At 62.1% G+C, this 19,962-nt stretch overlaps 1 protein-coding gene across 14 annotated transcripts in view; it reads right to left on the reverse strand.

The window, feature by feature from the left end:
• Nucleotides 1–3,710: 3,710 nt before the first annotated feature.
• Nucleotides 3,711–19,962, reverse strand: part of KIF25 (kinesin family member 25) — a 40,764-nt gene continuing 24,512 nt past the window's right edge. For 6 of the 14 annotated variants that reach the window (XM_085015292.1, XM_085015296.1, XM_085015295.1 and 3 more), the window contains 8 exons: nt 19,665–19,732; nt 14,999–15,073; nt 13,426–13,563; nt 9,577–9,750; nt 8,355–8,506; nt 6,671–6,865; nt 6,189–6,344; nt 5,689–5,927 (listed from right to left, as the gene is read on the reverse strand). In XM_085015292.1, coding sequence (XP_084871418.1) covers nt 5,788–5,927; nt 6,189–6,344; nt 6,671–6,865; nt 8,355–8,506; nt 9,577–9,750; nt 13,426–13,563; nt 14,999–15,073; nt 19,665–19,732 — 1,098 coding nt within the window. In that variant the 3' untranslated portion in view covers nt 5,689–5,787. Of the gene's footprint in view, nt 4,091–4,765; nt 5,021–5,688; nt 5,928–6,188; nt 6,345–6,670; nt 6,866–8,354; nt 8,507–9,576; nt 9,751–13,425; nt 13,564–14,998; nt 15,074–19,664; nt 19,733–19,962 lie in introns of those variants that run through there. The other 8 variants (XM_085015293.1, XM_085015297.1, XM_085015299.1 and 5 more) reach the window with 5 other exon arrangements.

Raw genomic sequence — 19,962 nt, forward strand, 5'->3', positions numbered from 1 at the left:
CCCCCACCTAGTGACGGCTCCTGGAGGGATGGGACTTTTCATCCCACGCCCTCTTGGAGCCGCTGGGGGACTCAGCGCGCAGGGTCTCGCCGCTGCCACGAGAGGGCGCTGGTGGCACGCTGTGGTGCTGGGCCGGCCGCTGCCCCGCTGGCAGGTCGGTTAGGGCGTGTGGCACAGGCCTGGAAGGGCAGGGCCCGACCTTGGGGTTGGGCGGGGCCCGGATGTGCTCGGGGCCTGTAGTCTCTGTCTGGCCCCTCTCCTGCGGGTCAGAGCCTCACACTCAGGCTGCCCTTCCCTCTGTCACCCCCCATGCAATGCATCTTGAACTCGCGGGCGTCCAGCACCAAGGGGGGGGGAGGCTGGGCCCCGCACCCTGTGTCCCGGCAGATGCGAGGCGGTGGGGCCCCTGGCTGACCTGGAGAAACCACCGGAGCTCTGTTGGGGGTTTCTATTTCTGCCCTTCCTCTGCCGTGTGGAGACACCCCTGGCAGGGCACATGGGGGACGGTCAGAGGCCAAGAGGGACCTGCCTGTGGTCTCCAGGCCCCCCGCCCAGCGGCCGCCCCTCCAGCCCTCCCGCCCAGGGAAGCAGAGGAGGCTTCTCTGGGGCATCAGAAAAACCACCTTTCCTTTTGCGCAGATTGGCCTGGGGCTCCGGTCCGAGCAGGATGGGGAGGCAGCGGGCAGGCCTGAGCAGCAGGGACGGGGGCCTGTGAGGAGGGCAGTCGGGCTGCTCAGTGGACAGATGCACCTTTGCGCGGGGTGTGGGCCCCAGCGCTGGGGGGTGCCCCCACATCTCCCTCCACCTGTCGGAGCTGAGAGGGAAGCCCACCCACATTCCCCTGGACCCCAAAGGTGGGCAGATGGCTCCAGAAGCTGCAGGCCAGAGGGACGTGAGCACCAGCGCCCCAGGCCGGCTGGGAAGGCGACAGCAGTCTGGGGTCAAGCCAATCCATGAGAACGCCCGGGCCAGCCACCAGGTCTTCCTGGGACCGAGAGCCTGCGTCTGCCCGGGGGACTCGGGCAGGAGGCCCTCTGCCACTCAAGGCTGTTGCCTGCTGGCTGCTCGACGTCACCGCTGGCCCTGGGGGCAGCTTTGTTTGGGGGCCCTGGCGCTCTCAGTCACAGGTGCTGTCGGCCGGCCAGCTCTGCTCTGAGGTCTCCCATGCCCTGTGGCCCGGGGACACCCAGCCCAGGACACCTCTCAGGAAATGGTTCAGGCCTGGGGCGTCCTTCCTCCAGGAGGGCCTGGCAGCCCAGGATCAGCCACGTGGGGTCTGAGACTCCAAGGAGCTGGGTGGGTTTGGGGAGGACCGGCGTGCGCCCGGCAGCTGGGGTCCCCGAGGCCCTGGAGAGACTTTCCCCGTTACCGCACCAGTGGGGACACTGACCAGGGCCCATGCAGGGTGGCTTCGGGCCCCACCCACGAGCTTCACAGTCACATCCAGCTGGACGGGGCAGCAGTGACCTCCAGGAGGAGCCCTGCGGCCAGAGGCCACGTCTCATGAGGACCTTGCCCCCGGTGCCCCAAGCATGTGGGTCCTGGCGGGGAAACCAAGCTGGCACAGGCCGTGGGGAAGGAAGGCCCGCAGCTCACGAGGCTCCCAGGCGCTGCCGTGGCCCTGCTGAGCCGGGGGAGCGGGGCCTTAACCCGGTCCCGGAGCCGGGGGAGAGCCAAGTGCTTCCCAGCCGGCACCGCAGCCGAGGCCGCAGCTGGGAAGGGCGGTCAGAGGAGTGGATCCGAGTGCCTCGTGGACTCCCTGGCTCTTTGGACTGTTTGCCAGCCTTTTAAAGCTTTTTAAGCTGCGACGTGATGGTTCTTGGTGTTCCTCGGCACACCTGCTTTAGAATGAAAGGCGTGACCTTATTTTTCCTGCAGGAGGGTCCCCACCACTGCCTATTTATGGAAGATTCAGGCCCCAGGCCCCGAGGGACTCTGCTCTAGGCCCCTGGTCACAGACCAGAACGTGTCCCAGGGCCCCTCTGCTCTCCGCTTCATCCCCGGGGTGTGGGGCTCCCATGACAGCAAACCCAGCTTTCCTCCACGAGCCGGTGTAGACACATTAATCATGAGTAGACTTCAGCCACTGGAAAGGCCACGGCCACCCGGGAGCCTCGTGGGCCTGCAGGGCTGTAGCGCAAGGGTTCTAGCAGTGCAGGGCTTGGCCTGGGGTGGGGGGGGCAGGCCCGGGAGGTCCAGGGGGGACAAGTACCTGAAGCAGTGACCTGCCTGGCCCTGCCGACGGCCGCTCCTCCCCAGCCGTCTGTGGACCAGACCCCCGCACCCCTCCCCCAGGGCAGGGCTTGGGCACCTGGTCCACTGAGCGGCTCCAGTCCGAGCGCCCGTCCCGGTGTGTCCACGGCCCCTGCTGTCACCACACTGACGTGGGAGCACAGGTGGGGGCAGACTCTGGGCACACATGCAACCCATCCGGGTTTGGAGTTTTCAAGGCGGATCTTGGCTGCATTTCTGGTAACAGCCCCCTGCCCCTGTGCACGATGGCTTCCACGGTGGCCGAGTGCGTGCGTGGAGGCCACGGCCCTGCAGGTGCTCTGGGTGCTGAGAGCCGGGTCCCGACTCCCTCTTCCTCCTGCCCGGCCCCCAGCCCTGCCAGCGAGCAGGGCAAGGTCCCGGGACCCACAGGCCTCTAGAGTCCCACGGCGCGTGGCATCTGCCCCCCACCACCACGCCCCCACCGCGCCCCACCGTGAGGCCAGACAGCAGCGCAGAGTCGGAGGCCACAGAACCCCAGACCTGAGGCTGAGCCTCGGCCTCCCTGAGGGCTGGGCCCCGGGGCCCCAGCAACATGCTGACAGCGCAGCCACATGCCTCCGTCCTGGGCCTGTGGGTGGCCCCCTCCTCAGAGCAACCATCTCAAGGGACAGTCCTAAGGGGGCTCCCAGGGCGGCAGGCAGTGTCCTCTGGGCCTCATTCTCACCCACGGGAGGTCACGGGGCCGAGGGGAGGGCGGAGGAAGTGGGGGAGGAAGAAGGGGGTCACAGCATCGGGGCGGTGCTGAGGTCAGTGCCTCCTCTTCCTCCTAGAGCACTGGTGGCCGCACACGCTGTCCCCGGGGGCTCAGTCCGCCTGGTGCAGCGTGGGCACCCTGGGCAGGGAGCAGGCCCCTCTGGCCTCCAGCCCTCGGGGGTGTGACCTGTTCTCGCCTCTCCAGGCACCCGTGTCCCCCAGCCGCCTCTTCTTCCAAAGTAAATGCAGGACCTGTGGCGTCATCCTCACCTGCCCCCGCTGCTGTCAGCGCATCTCCTGAGGACAGGCTGGCTCACTGCCGTCCGCCCTGTTAAGGCTTTGTCCTCAGCCTGCAATCCTGCCCTAAAGGCTTTGTCCCCCTGAGGGAACTCTGCACCTTGCAAGCAGGTAAGGCACCATTGTGAGACGTGAGCTCCCTGGGCTTGATCCACCTGCTTCTGCGCCCAGGGCGGCAGGAGCGGGGAGGCGGAGTTGCTCTCAGAGCCTGTGGGGTCTCAGGTCGTCTCAGGGAGGGGCGAGGGGCCTCGGATCCTGCAGTGGACGCGACAGTCCATTTCCACAAACATCTCACAGCTGCAGCCCTGCTGGCACCTGTCCGACCCTCCCAGGGGGACTGTGTGTGCGGAGCCCAGAGCCCCACGTGCTTCCTGCAAAGTCCCACAGCCTCACTCCTGCTGTTTTAACGCCCCCCCTCCCCCGCAGGAACGCAAAGGTCCTGGGAATCCAGAGATGCCAAAACCCATTTATTGGTCACATTGCTGCGCTTTCCCCATTTTAGACAATTGTATCCCCAGCTACGCTGCTCACGACGTTTGAAGTGTGGATACAAAACACTCCTGGGCTCTTCGGCTTCTAGCTGCCACGTCCCCCGCAACACACACACTCATTCAGCCCTTATGTTTGAATTTTCCGTCCCCTCTTTGTCTATATTAAAAACCACGCGTGCACGCTTGTCCCTGCTGCTCGGCCTCAGCCCACCGTTTGCGGAAGCCCCTTCTCCCGCCCAGGGACCCCAGCCCCCATTGTCCCAGTGTTTGCTCATTGCCTCAAGTGTGTCCAGCCTTAGGGCCTCACCGGCCACAAGCTGGGTGGAACGTGGAGCCTAGAGAAGGAGGGAGAAGCAGGAGGGGAGTTAGTCACGGGGCCCTGGACCTGGCCACCTCCCTGTCCCCACAGCCCCACCCCGCCCGCCTCACGGGGGCAGCTGCCCTCGGGGCCCCGCCAGGCACACCCAGCCTCCCCACTCAGGCGTCAGGAAGCACTGAAGCCCTCTGTGCTCCAGGGCCATGGGCCACAGCAGCTCTGAAACCCGCTCTGGGGCCCAGGTCCAGCCAGAGCAATTGCAGACGCAAACCCAGTGCTGTGAGTCTGAGACCCCCCCCCCTCACAGCGCCTCCCACCACAGGGCTGGTCCCCGGGGTCCCCAGAGCGGCGTCCTGGCAGCTGGGAGGTGGGGACACTGAGCCCACGCCCCCCCCATCCACAGCCACCACCCCTCCTTTGGGCTTGGACATCCTGTCTCCCACTGTACCTTTGTCCCTGGGGGCACCCCTCCCCCCTGGAGCCACCCCACCTGGAGGCGTGGCTGTGTCTGGGGCACGAAGGGCCACTGTGACCCCATGCTCCGAGCAGCACAGAAAGTCTCTGCCAGAAGCCTCAGCTTTTTGCTTTATTTTGGGTATTGACCCCTCATTTCTCAGTGTTGAAAGAGTCCACTCGGGGCTGAACCAGCATGTTAATCTCCCAGCAGACCCTGAGGCGCCTCTGGCCCGGGGGGGGGGGGGGGGCGGGGCGCTGCCTCCCACCCGTGTGCCCTCCCTCGGCCCCGGTCCTGGGGCCTCAGTGACCGGGTTCCACCTGCTGCGAGACAGATGATCAGGCCTCTCTCAGGGGACCTGCTCCATCCCCACGGGGGCAGAGGGGGCCACGCCGGCCCCAGGACACACACTCACCACCGCGGGGCTCTGCCCACAGCTCTCCCCAGGACTGTGCTCTCTGGTGGGCACGGGACCATCCCCGGAGCAACGGGACGCTGTGGGGCGAGCGGCATGGACAGTGCACCCTGTGGACAGACCTCTGCAGCCTGGTGGCCCTGGGGCACCTCTCAGAGGCCACCGGAGGTGTCACTACCCTGACACTGTGAGCTGGCCCTTCCTCCCCCTCCTCAGAGTAACAACCGCACGGGGTGTCGCCCCCTCCGCAGAGGCCAGACGCCAGGGGAAGCAAAGCTGCCTGGCTCCCCTCCAGGTCCCCCAGTCCCCGAATCCTGTCCACAGACCCCCAGGGCTGAGGGTCCGGGGTCCCCAGGGTCCCCCAGAGTCCTCGTGCGGAGAGTAAGGACACACAGTCACTGCTCCTTGTGGGGTGTGTGCCCCGGAACCATGACAGCCCCCATTTACAGCTGAGGGGATGGGCTTTAGGGGCTAAGGGAGCCGCCCCGAGACCCCAAGTCCACCTGGTTCCAGAACCTCTGCTCAGACCTTGGGCTGAATGCGAGGCATGCAGAGCGGGCTCCTGTCTGCAGACAGCAGCTCCTGTGCTGCCCCAAGAACCCTCCTCCACCATGGGCCCCCAGTCCCCCTCCAGGCTGCTCGGACAGGCCTCCCCGCCCCCCCAGCCTCCCCACCCCCCAGCCTCCCCCACCCCCCTCCCCACCCCCCCAGCCTCCGGCTCCTTGACAGTCTCTCCAGACTCACAAGGTCCAAACTAAAGGTGTTTATTTGCGGGCACACGCATGGCACAGCCCTACCAGGAAGCGCACTTTAGGGAGAAAAGGCCCCTGCCACGTCCACCTGGCCTTCACCTGTGTTTCCTGGGGGCCGGACGGCCTCGCTCCACTTGTCTCGCTCGGGCCCCAAACCCCAGGCTCTGCAGCGTCTCAGCCACGTGCTTCTGGCCGGGGGACACGCACACAATCACCTGTAACTTCGCGTCACCTCCTTGACAAAGAAGCCACACGCGCAGGTGGAGAGAATCCCAGTGAGAAATGGCATCCCCGAAAGCCCAGGGGCCCAGGTCGGCCACACCCGCCATCTCCCCCCTCCACTCCCCGCATGGGGGTGGCTCTGCCTCAGCCTCCCCCAGGTCCACTCCCCACCGTGGGGCCCGCCTCTTCCTTGGCCCACAGGTTCCCAGGGGCTGCCCGCCAGGGAGGTGACCGGGAGCTGCGGGTTCCGGGAGCAAAGCCAAGGGCCGCATACCCAGCGCGTCCTGGAGCAGGTGGGTGAGCCTGCTGTTCCGGTAGGGCACGTGGCCTCTGCCCTCCGACAGGGCGCCCAGCACGTCCGCCAGGGCCGCCAGGCTCCGGTTGATGGACGAAGTCTCCCTTAGGGCCAGACCCGTCGCTCCAGACACACCTGGGGAGGCGTGATACATTCTTGGCCATGAGATGAACCAGAAAAGCAAGCGGGAGGCTCTCGGCGGGGGCGAGCCTGGAGGGCTCCATGGAGGAGACCCTGCGTCACCTCCACGTCCCCTTCTGAGCACCTAGGAGGCCCCGGTGGGACGCTTTGGGGAACCGGGCTCCCCTCCTTGCAGCAGATGGGGATTGGCGGGGGAGGGGGGCGGTGCTGAGACAGCGGACCAGGATGACGGGACGGGAGCTAGAGATCAACTACGAGGGGCTAGGACCCCATCTGGCCCCGTCCCCAGGTCACCCCAGGGGAAGACACGCCACTCTCACCAGCACACTCGCTGCCCGCCAGGTCCACGAGCTGCAGCTTGGCGTGCACCTGCTCCGACACCCGCCTGAGAGCTTGGGGCCTCGGAGACACGAACGAGGCTCGGCGGGGCACACTCGGGCTTCTCCCCAGGGCGGGCTGCTGGGGGGCCGGGCGCTGGAGTCCCTGGGGCAGTGGCTGATTTGACCTGGTGTCTGCTGCAGCGGAATGACAAGTGACAAGAGATGGTCCCCCAGCACCCTGGCCTCTCACCCACCCTCTGCCCCCCGCTGGCTCACCACTCCCCACACTGACTGAACGGGGGCTGCTCCAGGTAAAATACAAAGGAACACGCAGGAGGGGACATTTTTCACTGTTGAAAGTGGAACGGGGAGTTCCCATCTTGGCTCAGTGGTTAACGAATCCGACTAGGAACCATGACGTTACAGGTTCGGTTCCTGGCCTTGCTCAGTGGGTTAAGGATCCAGCGTTGCTGTGAGCTGTAGGGTAGGTCGCAGACGCAGCTTGGATCCCGAGTTGCTGTGGCTCTGGTGTAGGCCGGTGGCTACAGATCCGATTAGACCTCTAGCCTGGGAAGCTCCATATGCCGCGGGAGTGTCCCTAGAAAAGGCAAAAAGACAAAAAAAGGAAGAAAGTAGAACGGACGCCTAATTAGTCCCAAGAAAACTGCATGAGATTTTTTAGGATTTGGTAACGACATTAACGGAAACCCCGTCTATTAGCCCTTCCAGAAATAAATTCTACAGTTTTGTTTGATGATATTCCACAAAAATCTCCATGTCGATGTTTGTATCAGGTCCACCGCTTAGTCCTCAACGGACTTTTGTTAAATGATTTAAAACCCCAAAGCGTGCACACCCACCATAGAAGACGGAGAAAACACACGTATGTAAATTTTAAAGAAGGTAAACACGACTGTGGAGCCCACAGCCCAGGAGCGTCCGGCCTTCTTGTCTGTGGATCTGCCTCCGGGCGCGAAGGGCCAGGGCCCCGAGCAGCCCTGCCGGCCGCTGCCTGCCTCCAGGGGCGAGGCTGGTTGTGGACGGTCAGGGCACTGCCCCCCCGGCGCCCTCCCCTGGGCCAGCTTGGAGGCCACGGGTTTCAAGGGGCCTTGTGCGGAGGCGGCCTGAGGCCGAGTGAGGTGTCCCTTTGGAGTCCGGGCTCCTTCCTCCTCGTTACTGAGCTGGAGGCTGTGGCCCTGGACGCGCGCTTCCCCAGCTGCGCCCACTCGTGTGCGGAAATGCACCTCCTGGCCCGGCCCCAGCCGGGGCTCCCATCGCAGGGGTGCTGTCTGCCTCCCCAAGCCCCCAGCCTTTCTGACCCACGAAGCCCTGCAGACCCTGGCCACCCAGGCACCATTTTCTTCCATAATGGGCGGGCATCATGTCACACACTGTGTCACCAACTTTCCCAAGCCAGGTCACAATCACGGGGTCGTCCGTGAGTCGGAGGTAGGAATAAGTAGACGGTCTTCCTCCCCCCTGCATCCTACTTAAGGACGCGCCCGCCTCCCCCCACCCCCTGGCTCCCTTTCTCCCCCTCGGGTTTGGGACCCGGACCCCTCCACATGCTTGCAATTCCTCCCTTGGTTCTGCCTGGCGCCTCAGGGCCTGTGGCGTGTGGGCGCTGGTCTCACGTGGATTTCTTTCTATCATGGGCCCCGGGCAGGGCGCAGGTGCCACTCACCGGTGCTGTGGGGGGAGGCGGCTCTGGTCAGGGTCAAGGTCACCACCAGGTGAGACCTGGACGAGTCGCTGTGCACGGCGGTGGCCTGCCTCGCCCTGAGCTGCAGGCCGGCACCCACCAGGGTCATGAACTCCTCGGCACTGTGGACGGACCTGGCAGGGGACACGGGTCACAGAGAGGTCCCCGAGGGACCCCCACCTTCAAGTCGAGCCCTAACTCCCTCCTCCCAGAAAGCTCTCACGTCAACTAAGCCCCCCCGGCTCGAGAAAGCAGCACATCTCACACAATGTTACGCAGAGTAAGCCAAACCTGCTTTTATGAGGCCTGATTGACTTATGTGTCTCTAATTGCTTTGCCCTGAAATGACCGGCTGTTTGGAGACCACATGGAGATTCCAGCCTTTTCAACACCAAGCTTTCCTTCAATCCTGGTTCCCTCAAGAATCCCACGATTTTAAAATACTTTGTCTAGTAAATCAAATTTCATCAGATTTATGAAATAAAAACTTCCTTTACTTTCCTAGTTTAATCAATGAGTTATGACAGCTCGTCAGAACTTTTGATCTGCAGGAGATACTATTTTGATCACATCGTCTCTTAGTCAAAAGCTGACAATTGGCGTTGTCGTGCGTCAATTTATCAGGGTGAAATGCGTGACTTCCTTTGGACGGATTCAGACGCTGGAACTAGCTGGCGGGCCCTTGAGACCCCGGGACAAGTGGGTGACCCTGATGCTGTGTGCTCAGCTCGGCGGTCCCCGCCGGGCGCAAACCTCATTCCCGAGCGTGGGTTCAGGAGCCCAGAGCTCCGGGGAGCAGGTCCGAGGGGCGGCGACTTTCGCGGGACAGATCCTCGGCGCATTCGGCAAAGTGCAACTCAGGGCGCCTGTGCGTGGCCAAGGGACCCGGGCGGCCTCTGGGACTTCTCTCCACCGGTCTCCCAGCTGAGCTATGGCGATGACCCCGCCCCGTCAACTTAGTGAAGGTACTTCAAAGGACTCGCTAATTGTTTCCACTCTGATTGCTGCAAGATCCTTTCCAACGCAAACTGAAATGTGTCGCACACACACACACACACACACACACACACACGAAGCAGCGAGGCACATGGGCCATCTCTCGAGGACAGGGCAGGTTTAGGCCACATGGCTGGGGCCACCGGACGCCCCTCCCCCTGCCCCGAAGGTGCCACCGTCCCCAGAGGCCGGCAGTGGGGTTACTCACTCGTGGGTCAGCCCCGAGACCTCCTGGCCCTCGTGGGTCGTCAGCACCCGACGCTTCACCCCGGAGGTCACGCCGCAGCCGTCGCTGGCCAGCAGGTCGAAGATGCCGTTGTTGTAAACTTCCACTACGGAGACCTGGACCCCGGGGCTCCTAGACGGATCTTCTGAAATAAGCCTGAAGGAGGGTCCGGGAGAGACACGCAGCAGACCATCCGTCAGAGGAGCCGCGACAACCCCGCGGAGGAGGTGGGGGGAGAACGGCTTCCCGGGAAGGGCGGGCCCCTCGCGAGCTGAGCCTCAGGCGGCAGCGCCCGTGGGAGGAAGGCCCATCGTCCTTAAATCGCTGCGGCCGTAGCTGTCCCGGGCACACAGCGGTGTCACCTGAGCTCCGTCTCAACCACCGAGGTCTGCCCTCGGAGTCTAAACACGCTGGGCAAGGAAGCCTGAAGGGCTCACGGCCTTGACGCCGCGGTCCCTGCGCCCGAGTGTAAGGCCCGCACGGAGGCCCCAGGCGGCGCACCCGCGGGGCTGTTCCAGCCGCCGGCTTGTTTGTCTTCAGATCTGTTCTGTTCCAGGCAGATGGAGTCTATGGCGTGGAGTCGGCTCCATGCACACTGCGCCTGCCGACCAAGCCCTGGCCGCAGCCCCTTCCGAGCCCACCAGGCTCTTAGGAAAACAACAGCGCCCTGTTTTCTTCCAAGAGTGTGCGCAGCATCCAGATCCAATTGAAAATACAGACGCTGAACCCTGAGAGCAGAGGCCCAGAGCCCCTCCCCGGGGAGCCGTGACCTCTGACCTCAGGCCCCCATCCCTGCCCTCCTCCCTTTGACAGAACGCCTCCCACAGGGCCCGTCCCCTCCCGAGACCCCTGTGTCTCTGAGCCTGCGCAGGAGAGCAGCCCGACTCTGACCCCCGTGCTGGCCTCGTCCACAAAGACACTCCAGGCGCCCGGGTGCACGTTCTTGCCGCAGGGGACAGGGCTGGTGCTTCTCGGCTGTGGCCGGGCTGGGTGTTTCGAGGGACCCACCGAAGAGCTGTGGGCGAGGAGCGATTCCTGCCCTCCGGGGATCAACTGCGGAGCACGTTTAAAGATCCGCCTGAAACAAACACGAGCTAAAGCCACTGGTGAAGACAGTTGCCGGCACAGAGCTCAGAGGCGGATCAGCCTGAGCCCTGGGGTGTGCGGAGAACGCGCTGAGAAGCGCGGCTGGGAGGGGAGAGCCGAGGCTGCCGAGCTGGGCCGCGTCAGCGCCGCCGCAGTGACGGAGAGAAGCACACGGCCCCCGGCTCCGGCTCCGCCCCTGAACAGACCAAACCCCAACTCGGTCTGTGGTCCGTACACCCCAGGGAGCTCGTTCGAGGGACTGAGGGTTGGTCTCCCACGACGTCAAGCCCTCGATTCGTTGAGGGCGCCGGTTCCCTTGGGCCACACGCGCGCGTCTGCGCTGGGCTAGATCCTGCCATGGGCGTGGAAAACCCGTCCGTCCTCAGCTTCGCGTGGGAGAAACAAAGCGGGTCGTGGGCCCAGGATCCCAGCCCGGTGGGAGACCTTCTCCGTAAAACACGCACAGGCTCCGGGAGGCGGCGCACGCGGGGTCCCTCCCCGCCCAGTGCCCCCTGTTCATCTCCTCCTGCACGTGGCCTCCGGGATCCCATCCCCTGTGGGTTTCTAGACAGCTCGAGAGCCGGCACACATCACACGCGCTTTTTGTGTTCCCCCAGCCGGCAGCAGCGCCTCGCGGGTAGAAGCGTCTTATAGGAGTTCCCGCTGTGGCTCAGCCGACTGGGATCCATGAGCATGCAGGTCCCATCCCTGGCCTCACTCAGTGGCTTAAGGATCCAGCGTTGCCGTGAGCTGCGGTGTAGGTCACAGATGCGGCTCGGAACTGGTGTTGCTGTGGCTGTGGCGTAGGCCGGCAGCTGCAGCTGCAATTCAACCCCCGCCCCGGAACTTCCATATGCTGCAGGTGCGATCCTAAAAATAAAGAAAGAGAAGCCTTGTAAACGCTGCCAATAAGCACGAGGCCCAGAGCAGCCCAGAGGGAGGCAGCGCAACCGCCAGGGTCAGAAGGAAGCGGGCTGAGACCAGCCTGGGGCGGGGGGACCTTATTGGAGGCGGCGGGGGAATAACTTTCTCTGGCCCCTCAGCAATCCGAGAGCAACCTTTTTTAGGGCGGAATTTTCGTGTACACCCCCCCTGCGTCCGATGCTGAGGTTACGACGGTTTGTGTGGCAGATTCAGGCGGTAACCGTGGCCGGGGCTGCACGGGTGCCTTTCTGGATCCTGTCCGCTTGTGACTAGAAAGCAGAGAAGCAGAACGTTCGGTGGTGGGACGATTAATCCGCACTTTCCCAATGAGGACGCTGAGGCTGGGGAGGTGGGCCGCGCGTGGCCCCTTAACAGGAAAAGCAGAGTCAAAGGGGATGTGAGCACCCGGAGACGCCGGCCTCTACGGAACCCTCGTGGCGTCTTAAGTTGGAAGTTCACGCCCAAGGCTCAAAACATGCAAAACGCATTTTCGAAACAAGGTGACATAAGCGCATGTCTGTGCGACTCCCCCTCTGGTGAAGCCGTGTGTTCATTTCCAGAGTCTGACGTCCGAGGGTCGCCCCAGCGGATCCGCTGCCTCTCAGCTTCGGCAGCCGCGGTGCTGCCCTGGGCCCTGGCCTCCACTCGCTGTCCCCGCGGGGAAGCGCCAGAACCAGAGACGCACCCCTGCGGTGAGCATCACCCGCCTGCTCTGACCCGACTGTCACCCAGTGCCTGTGGATCCGGCCTCCGTCCGGATGGGGCGTCTCAGCAGGTGCCCAGCTCACCCTGGGCGCTCAGGGAAGCAGCTGATGAAGGCTGGGGCACGGCCGTCGGTGAGGCCTGTGCCTGCCCCGTCCCTGCGCAGGACGCGGAGACGGAGGCTCAGAGCCGGTCATTACTGCAGCCTGAGCTCGGGACGCCGGCGGTTTGCTCTCCCAGGAAATGGTCTGACTCCAAGCCTCCCGGGGGGCAGCTGGGGAACCAGACCTGCCCGAGCTGGGAGACGGTTCTGCAGGGTTTTCAGGGGTCGGAGACGGAAATGGACACATCCACGTTTTATGTGCACTACTCATTAAATATCGCCGTGACGAGGCGCCAAAATATCAGGCTTTTGTGGGAGGTCCTGTGTCACTGGCCCTGATCTTAAGACACGAGGACAATGCAAGGCGGTCCCGAGACAAACGCGAATTCCGGGCCCCGGGAGCACCTGCCGAGGGGGGACCTTCCCACCCGGGCGGCCGGGTCCCGGGACATCCAAGGAGCACCCGTGGGCTGAGCCTGCAGCCCCAGGATGGGTGGGCGGACGTGAAGGTGGGACTCACAGACCGCGGTCCAGGGGCGGGGGGACCGTGACCAGCGGGAGGACAGGCGGTCGCCTCGTGCAGGCTCCCCGCGGCCCGGGCGGCTGGGGGCGAGGCTCGCTGTTTTCTGTAGGAGTCGCTGCATTGGCAAAATCGTGGCAACAGCAGAGGACACGCCTCTGTGACTTCAGGGGCCGAGTTAATGGGACAGGAGAGCCTGTGACGTGTCAGTTCACTGTCACCCCAGGAAGAGGCCGGGTGCGTCACTCTTTCCAGCGGGAGATGGATGAGCCCAGATCTTGTCGCGCTGGCCCCTCGCTTCAGGGGAGCAGAAACCCCTCCTCAGCCTCCCTTGACAGGAAGCCGGTGGAGAAGGCGTGTCTTAGTGATGGGACCTCGACAGAAATGTGTCACACGGGTTTCTGGCATTTGTGGTTCGGGCACATCTTGGTAAGGGTACCTCCCGGCACGGCCCGCCCTCCGCCTGCATCTCTGCTCCCCTCGCCGCCCCAGGTACCTGAAGAGCTCATGGGCGGCCCTGGGAAGGATGCCCAGCTCATCGCGGGAGGCAGGAGCGTCCTGGGTGTGTGGCCCCAGCATGGTGAAGCTCTTCCCGCTGCCTGTCTGTCCGTAGGCCATGATGCAGACGTGGTACCTAAAACCCAAGCCAGACTTCAGACAGACAGACAGACAGACGCACAGTGGGCCCAGCCCCACGACGGAGTCTGAGAAGCATATCTGGCTTCATCACAGCTGTGGCTTGGGTTCGATCCCTGGTCCAGGAACTTCCGCCTCCCTTGGGCTCGGCCAAAAAGCAAACAAAACCAAGAGCCCTCGAGATCCCAGAGCCCCACTGTCCAGGGCACCTGAACGGCTCCTTCGGCCCAGAAAGTCGAGGGACCACAGGCGAGGGCAAGAGGCAATCGAGGCCTCTCAGCCGCCGTCCTGAATTTTTTCTTCCAGAATTGAAATGCCCCGAGGTGGTTATAACAGGCCGCAAGCACGCCACATCTGTGACCTCTGACCCTGAGAGATGCACCTGCGTTTCTGGAGGGGGGTGTCTTTCCTGCAGAGAAAAGTGGGCTCTTAAAGGCATGAAGGGAGAAGAGCAGCAGCCCCGGACTAAACACACACCATCTGTTTCCTATTTGTCATGGAAAAGGCAACTCTGGCAGAGCGGATGTTAACCGCAATGCCACTTGTATTTCTGGAATCTGCTTACTTAAAAGATGCCTACTGCGTAAGAACAGAGAGACTCTCCTATCGCTTTCCGTGGAAGACATTTTCTCGGGTGGATGTAAACATCCCAGCATCCCAGAGGAAGAGCTGAAGCAGAAACGTCCTGGTGGCCGGAGGGAGGCGGGTGGCTGTGCCCTTGGCACGGGCCCCCACTGCCCTGACCTGGGGGCAGCGCCTTTGCCGCGTCCGTGGTGTTAGAGGCCAGCCGGGCGCCGTGGTTAGAACCAGCCCTGTGATTACGGAGCCCACGCCCGGCTGGCTCGCAGGAGCCTCTACTGGGCAAACACAAGCGTGGCCTCTTCCGGAGGCTCGATGTCAACCTCGCCTCCAAACCAAGATGCTTCCAAATACTTCAAAGTGGAAAGTCTCAGCACACCGGGTCTCAGCTGAGTCAACAGAGCCGCGCACTTCGTGGCTGAACAAGGCCCTTTGTCTGGGCTGTGAGCCCCGCCTCGGAAACCAGCAGTTTCCAGCAGGGCCAAACCTCTGCACCAGCATCACGGTTCTCAACAGACTTTAGAAAAGCCTGACGTGTGTACACAGATGGCCAGAGAGAAGGCGCTGCCGTCTCTGTCTTAAGCCCGCACGTCATATAACGAAAATAGCATCTGGCCCCGAGGCCTCTGCCTCTGCGCCCCTGTGGCAGTCATTCCCCAGGCGCATCTGCACCTCTCCTGGCAGCTGGAGACCTGCTGCATTAACGGCATTCGGCCGGTGCTGGGCCTGGGCCTGCTCTGCCCGCACGCAAGATGCTCAGACCCCGACGCGAGACTCTCGTTCTGTAGACCAAAGAAATCTACATACGTTTACAGGTGCCCGGGAGAGTCAGCCTCAAAAATGTTTCAGCTCACCCGTCTAAGAAGGATGTAAGAAGCGGACAGACATCTTGAAACACCACAGTCTGAGCCTCTGCTGGACCGTAAACTCTGAGAGGCAAAGCGAAAATGATGCATTAGGAAAAGGGAAAGAGAGCCACACACGTACCCAAATACGGAGACCTGAGAAATAATACTCGTAGGCGCGTCTCACCTGAACCCAGCACAGTCAAGATGCGTAGTTTTAAAACAATTAGAGATTAACTGTGTGACTTTCAAGCTAACGGAGGTTAATGAAGAGTGAAAAATTGTTTCCTCTGTTTTAAAAATGGAATGAGCAGAAGCAAAGTTATAAATGCTTGCCAAGCAGAAAGAAAAAGCAAGCAAGCCAGACGAAAAGAAGGCAGAGATACGGCCTAAGCATCCTGTGGCTAACGTAGCCCCACCGAAGGGGCTGGTGCCACAGCAATGACGAGAAAATCACACTCAGGCGATATGTGATACCTAATACTTAGTTTTTATGGGGAAGATCTTATAAATATCGCTTTCCTCGGCCCCAGGCTGGTGGAGCCAAACGTCAACACACACAACAGGCCTGGGACGCCGGCTGTGAAAGCGGGAGCCGGTGCGGCTGGGGGGTTACAAACGTGTGCAAATAACCCGAAGTAGGAAGCAAGGCCCAGAGACTGTGGTTCACTCGGCAGGGAAGCCGCGTCGAGACGACACGTTTCCCCGTGGGCTGGCGGCCACCCGAGCTGATAACGGCCCACCGGGAACGGCGGGGAGGCGGAGGCCAGCCGGTGAGCTACGCAAGTGGAGGAGAAGCAGGCCCAGGACGCAGGCAGAGGCCAGACCCTCGACGGTCAGGCGCCAGCCACACGGAAGGGCGTGGGTGGGAGTCCTCGTCCTCCTTTGACCATCGGCGCCCCTTCCAGAAGCACCCCCTCTCCTCTCGCCGGTGCGCCCCTGGTCCACTGACTGTGGCGGCCCAGAGGCCAGTGTCCCGTCTCTGCCCCCCGCCCCGGTCTCGGTCCTGCCCCCCGCCCCGTGTGGGCCTCTGGCACCGGCTTGACCATGGGGACTGTCCAGCCTCGACCACACCTCCTAACAGGGCGCCTTGCGCATAACAGGCGGCTTGGTTACCGCTTGAACTTGAGTTTGCCCACGTAGCGATCACTGCGGAGAGGTCAGCAGACGCGTCACGGCGGAAACACACGCAGCAGAGCCGGCCAGAGGCCTTGGGCTCCTGACGCATGAAATTATACCGGCAACAACAAAAGTGCCTTATTCGCTTTCCCACTGTGCTTTGGGTCAATTCCTGCTACTTTTCGTTTGCCTTTTTGAAAAACCACACTTCATTTCGCTTAGGAGACAACGTCTTTCTGACCCTGGGTGCCCTCCTGGTTCCTGGGTGAGGTGTGACCTGCCGTTCACACACCTTCTTTCAAAGGAGGGAGCGTCCGTTGTCGCTCAGTGGGGACGAATCCGACGAGGATCCATGAGCACGCAGGTTCGATCCCTGGCCTTGCTCAGTGGGTTAAGGATCCAGTGTTGCCGTGAGCTGGGGTGTAGGTCGCAGATATGGCTCAAATCCAGCATTGCCGTGACTGTGTCGTAGGCTGGCAGCTGCAGCTCTGAGTCAACCCCTACCTGGGAACCTCCATGTGCCGAGGGTGTGGCCCTAAAAAGACAAAAAAATCTAAAAATAAAAGGGGGGAGGAGTGAAGTGCTGAAGCTTCAGAGCTTCCCCTGCAGAAGTGAAATAAAAGGTTTTGACATTTTCTGCCTCCGTAAAAAGCTGTTAAAAAATAAGCCATGTCATGATTTCCTAAGACCCACACACCTCACTGCCTATAAAGTGAGCGGATCCTGATGCTGGGACTCCAGGGATCCCCCAGCAGAGGGTCAAGTTTAAACTCTGCCTTTTCGGAGTTCCCATCGTGGTTCAGTGGAAAAAAATCTGACTAGCATCCATGAGGACGCAGGTTCGATCCCTGGCCTCGCTCAGTGGGCTAAGGATCTGGCGTGGCTGTAGCTGTGTGTAGGCCGGCGGCTACAGCTCTGATTAGACCCCTCGCCTGGGAACCTGCATGTGCTGCAGGTGTGGCCCTAAAAAAGTGGTGAACTCTGCCTTCTTACCCACTTGGACAGTGACTCCCTTTCTCTCTGGGCTCAGCCCGACCCCGACGGCGCAGTCTAAACCCCTGGATGTGGGACGCTGTGCGTTGGGGGTGCTCCTGTTTGAGCCGAGGGCCGCAAGCCGGGTGGTGACGGACGAAACTTGCAAAGACCCAGCTTCCCCGCTGCCCGAGCCTCTGCTCTACACCTGCCGCCTCCCTAGGAGCCCCCTGAAGGTCAAGCAACTTCATTTGCATAAACCTGCTCGGCCAACCTAGAGTGCCTGGGACTCCAAGTGGACTTACCTGCCTTGCTCCAGGTGAGTCGAGACGATGTGACCCCCCCCCCGCCCCCCGCCACCTAAGTGCCCTCAAGTCACAGGCTCGAAGGACAGGAAGGAAGGGACTCTGGGTGGGGAGTGAAGAGGGACCCCAGAGGGACAGCCAGCTCGCACGAACACTGCAGACACCAGGGTGCCAGGCAGTGACCTGTCACAGGGCCCGCAGGCTGGGACAGCGCCGTCTGCACAAGGAGACGGACCCTGGATGGCTGGGCAGAGGTCGCACAGATCCTGGTGGGCTGGGGACCGCATGAAGTCTGCTGTGGGCCTGGGCTGTGGGATAGGGGTCCCACATGACACGGGACTTGGGGTCCCAGGTGAGGTGGAGGAACCCCAAACTGAGAAGCCGTAGGCACAGTGGCTGAGAACTCACCACGGCCCCTGCAAGCTCCGACTCCGCCCCCCATGAGGAAACCCGGCCCCCCCAGGGCCTGCAGGGCTGGCGGCGGCTGTGGCCACTCGAGGGACAGCCCTGCCCCCTTGGGGGGCCCCCCCTTCTGTTTAGTAAGGTCTCTCCCCACTTGGCTCTGCTTTGTTTATTGCACAAAATAAACAGCTCGGGAGCAGCAGCTGGGGTCAGGCCCGCATTTCGGGGTCGAGACACAGAGCAGACGTGGAGAGGCCGGCGTCAGCCAGGGCCGTCGCCACGCGGGGGGAGCCGCGCAGATGCCTGCCTCGTGCTTTGCCAGGTCAGACCCAGGCTGAGAGCCCTCTCCTCGCATCTCCACGCCATCTGTCCCTCCCTGAGAGAGGCCTTCCCAGCAGCTGCAAGGACGCGCTGGCTCCTTCTCCCCGGTTCTCTCAGCCTTTGCTCCTTTATTCTGAAGCGGTTGCCTTCAGGGCCGCGATTCTCTTAGTCCTGACGCCGTCTTACTAGGAAACGACCCTCTGAAATCTGCCCTGACTGACAATACGGTCCCCCCAGCGTTCCTTTGTTAAATTAAAGGACAGTGGATTTACAATGTAAAAAGCTACTCTCTCTCTTCTTTCTTTTTGTTGGCTGCACAGGCGACACCTGAAAGATCCTGGGCCACAGATCAAACCCGCGCCACGGCAGCAGCTCGAGCCACCACAGTGACAATGCCAGACCCTTAAAGCACTGCGCCGCCAGGGAACTCCCCAGCATTCTTTTTCAAAATGGTTTGCCGGTTTATCTGGCGGAATCAGGACACACACATCAGAGCTGATGAGAGGCCTCTTTAAGCCTCTTTGGGGAAATTGGGGGTGTTTTGAGACCTGCGTGTTTACGGGGCCGTCTGCTCCCAGGTGCCCAGCTCCGCACGGGTGACAGACGCACAGCGATGCCGATGCCGCCCGCAGGGAGAGGAGCTCTCTAACCCCCCACCTCACCCCTCGAAGCCGCCAGAGTCTGGTCTCTTCGGGAATGTCCTCGGAGGAAGGAAGGCAACGAGCCTCTGGCCCCGGCTTCCTTGGCTGGGGCGGCCGTCTGCACGGCTGCGGGCTGAGCTCCCCGCAGGACCCCCAGGCTTCACCTCCCAGCAGCAGCAGGACAGTCAGGTCGTCCCCCGTTTTTGTCAGCTATGAGGGAAGCGGCTGTAAACACCTCCTGCAGTCCTCTGGGGAACCGTCTTGGGGAAAGGCCTGGGGGCCCCGGGTCACAGGTCAGCATGGTGCACGGGCCGCGGGGGCCGCTCCGGCGGCATTTCCCCAGCGACCACGGCCGGGCTCGTTCCTTGAGGTCACGTCCTCCGACGTCTTTCCGCTCGCTCCCGGTTGTCTGTTCCTTGTTTTCGAGGCTCCTCCGTACATCCTGGAGGTGGGCCTCACGGACGCAGCGATTTCCGGATACTGTCTCCCGTGCTCGGCTTGTCTCTCATCCTTCCAACAGCGTCACAGACAGAAGGTTTGAATTTCAGTTCTTTGAAGGATCGTGCTTTAGGTGGCGTTTCTAAGAATTCCTCCCTTAACCCAAGGCCACAAAGCCTCCCTCCTACGTTGTCTTCCAAAGGCTTCAGTTTTAGGCGTCCTACCTGGGCCTAGTTTCCATCTCAGGCAACCTTTCCACAGGCGTGTGCTGCGTGGGTGAAGACGCGTTTCTCTGTGGCCTGTGGACGGCCAGCCGTCCAGCAACACTTGCGGAAAGACAGTGCTCCATCCACGGAACTAAGGGCCTTTCCTTCGCACTTAGACCAACGGGGCAAGCTGTACCTTTTCGCCATCGAACCGCGAGGCAGAGCTGACCTCTGCGTGACGTGGCTGCCCCGTCATCCCGAAGAAGCTTACCTTTCAAAGGTGTACGTCTTATTAATCCGAGGGTGACCAGACCGGCTGCAGTCCACCAGGACGGTCTCCTAGCAGCAAAGAGGGAGAGAGTGGTCATTCCTGGCCAGGGCTTCATGACAACCATCGAGCAGAGGTTGGCACAGCTCCGCCTCTGGGTTTTGTAAACAAGTTCTGCTGAGACACAGCCCCACCCTGGCCCCAGATTGTCTGTGGCGGCTTTTCACTCCGCAGCATGAGTAACGGAGACAGATACCATACGGCCCCCAGGACCGTCATATTCACCCCCCTGGCCCTTTGA

Source organism: Sus scrofa, chromosome 1, assembly GCF_054392235.1.
Source record: "Sus scrofa isolate SSC_HxYL_T2T_F1_AM1 chromosome 1, Sscrofa_HxYL_maternal_Yorkshire_Landrace_v2.0, whole genome shotgun sequence".
Classification (NCBI taxonomy): domain Eukaryota; kingdom Metazoa; phylum Chordata; class Mammalia; order Artiodactyla; family Suidae; genus Sus; species Sus scrofa.